At 40.5% G+C, this 2131-nt stretch overlaps 1 protein-coding gene across 8 annotated transcripts in view; it reads right to left on the reverse strand.

The window, feature by feature from the left end:
- FBXW11 (F-box and WD repeat domain containing 11) overlaps nucleotides 1–2131 on the reverse strand; it is a 108193-nt gene that overhangs the window by 30722 nt on the left and 75340 nt on the right. For all 8 annotated transcript variants that reach the window (XM_023537157.1, XM_023537153.1, XM_023537152.1 and 5 more), the window contains 2 exons: nucleotides 1928–2114; nucleotides 982–1072 (listed from right to left, as the gene is read on the reverse strand). In XM_023537157.1, coding sequence (XP_023392925.1) covers nucleotides 982–1072; nucleotides 1928–2114 — 278 coding nt within the window. The remainder of the gene's footprint in view (nucleotides 1–981; nucleotides 1073–1927; nucleotides 2115–2131) is intronic.

The raw sequence follows: 2131 nt of genomic DNA on the forward strand, positions 1-2131 counted from the left end.
GTAGCTCATTTTAGAGAGCAGAATACTCAAGACAAGGGTTTGTGCTTTAAATACTAATATTCCAGCCACATTCAGATGTTCCATCAACCGAATGATTCCATTAGTTCACATCTGCCTCAAAAAGGGAAAAAGAACCCCACCCCCCAAAAAGCACGTTTCTCCATTAATAAATTTTGGCACAATAACTTTTCTGCCTATCACCTGGGGGAGGGGGTTACCTCACGTTTGGGAAACTGGGTATAACTTTATGGGTGATGCGGCATTGCCTAGAGAAGGCTCAATTTTTCTGCCAAGAAGGAAACAGTGAAGTAACCAGGACCTGCCAAGAACACATGTGAAAGAGTTAATGAGAAATGCCTGTGCGTGTCTTTCCTGGTTCAAGGAAAAGGGCTAAATAATAAACCTGAACTAATTAGAACACACGAACAACATCAAACATCTCCAGTGCTTCTCATCGAGTTTACAGAGTTTTCCTGGGCTGGTGAAGTTGCACTCAAATCCAACATGTCCAGAAGCGTAATTGGCTCCATAAAAGCCACTTAACTGTTGCTTACACTCATACTTGAGTCATTTTTTATGAAAAATTATGGGAAATTTACAGAGGAAACTGAGACTGTGCCTTCGCTAGTTCTCCAGATATGGCTCAAAACTGAAAAAGTGCTTACCTGGAAAACTGAGCCTTGGATTTTGGAAAATTTATCAAATTAAAGTAAAAAGTTGATCTTGGATTAATGTTTTAATTAAGTAGTGGCCTTGCAGAAGCATTTCGCATTTTTAAAAAGTTAGATCATTTTTTACAAAAAGACATTATCTACTCTGAGGAAAGCTACAGATTGTACATTGTGACACATTTGCTCCAGGAGTTCAACTTAAAATTTTTACTTGTTCCATGATTTCAGATCAACACAACACTCTACGGCAACATAAAAAGTTGAGAACGAGACACAAAGAGCCCATGAAACAGATAAATCATAAAGTTACCTCTATATCCTGGATAATCTTTGGGTACAGTGACCTATAAAATGAATTGGGAGGGCCATCTGTGGGTCTGTTTTTAAACAGGTACTGATCCCTGGCAAATAAAAACAAACAGATGTTACATTTTGCACATAAAGGGGGAATTTTACTTAAACATGGTGCTTACAAAAATATCATATCATTCAAGTCTTTTGACTCAAACTGAGCTTTCACAGTTCGAAAAGCAGGATTTCTGAGTTTAAACACGTTAGACACAAATTTACTTCAATTTACAGCTTTCTACCACAATCCTGGCCTTTCATTTTCTGAATACCTGACACACAATAATCCCGCCTTTCATTCTACAGTTTAACAAAAAGTGCCAATGTAGCTTTGTGGAAAATCTAACTTGGTACACATCAAACTTCCTCCCAGAAAGAAAATACAGCCCTAACCCGCACCCACACCACGACCAGCTCTACTTCCTTCCACGTGCGGCTCTTCCTCTGTGCCGACCGGGCCAGGTGACTGACACGTGGAGTGATAAAGCTGTGTTTAAGTTAACAGGTTTTCTCTATAAAAGCCTGCCTGCCGTGCATTATGTCCAACCAGGAACAATAACGCAGAGCGAAATGGCTTTACCGGACTCTCTCATGTTTTTTCCCTTATCTATCTCTTGGTGATGGTCCCATCACCTAAGAAACATGAGAAAGGAAAAGCGTAAATACACAGCTTTGTGAAACCAAATCACTCAAACTACACAGTACTTAACAGCTGATAACTATAAAGGAAATATACATTTCAGAAGGAAAACTTCTGACAGCTTTAACTTTTCCCCCCTAACTCCTGACCACTCATCTTTTCCCGCTTGTTTAAAACAGGCCCCCACATTTGGCAAGTCTGACTGCTTTCTTGTGTAATCTAACTGACCCTAGGTCAAAACTACTTTTTTTCTTGAGAACGAACTTACCACCCTCTCCTTTCTGAAAGTCCCTTCCACAGAGGGTCAGTGCGCACCATTCGTTCGATCAGCTTCTTCCAAAGCATTCCTTCCGAGATCACTCGCTGCCATTCTTTACACACCAGCTCTGCGGCACACAGAGACCTGGCATCCAGGTAGGAAAGAATGTTTTCTGCTATGTGATCTAGGCCTTGCTCTGCAAAACAGAAAAGG

Source organism: Pteropus vampyrus, unplaced genomic scaffold (assembly GCF_000151845.1).
Source record: "Pteropus vampyrus isolate Shadow unplaced genomic scaffold, Pvam_2.0 Scaffold179, whole genome shotgun sequence".
NCBI classification, from domain to species: domain Eukaryota; kingdom Metazoa; phylum Chordata; class Mammalia; order Chiroptera; family Pteropodidae; genus Pteropus; species Pteropus vampyrus.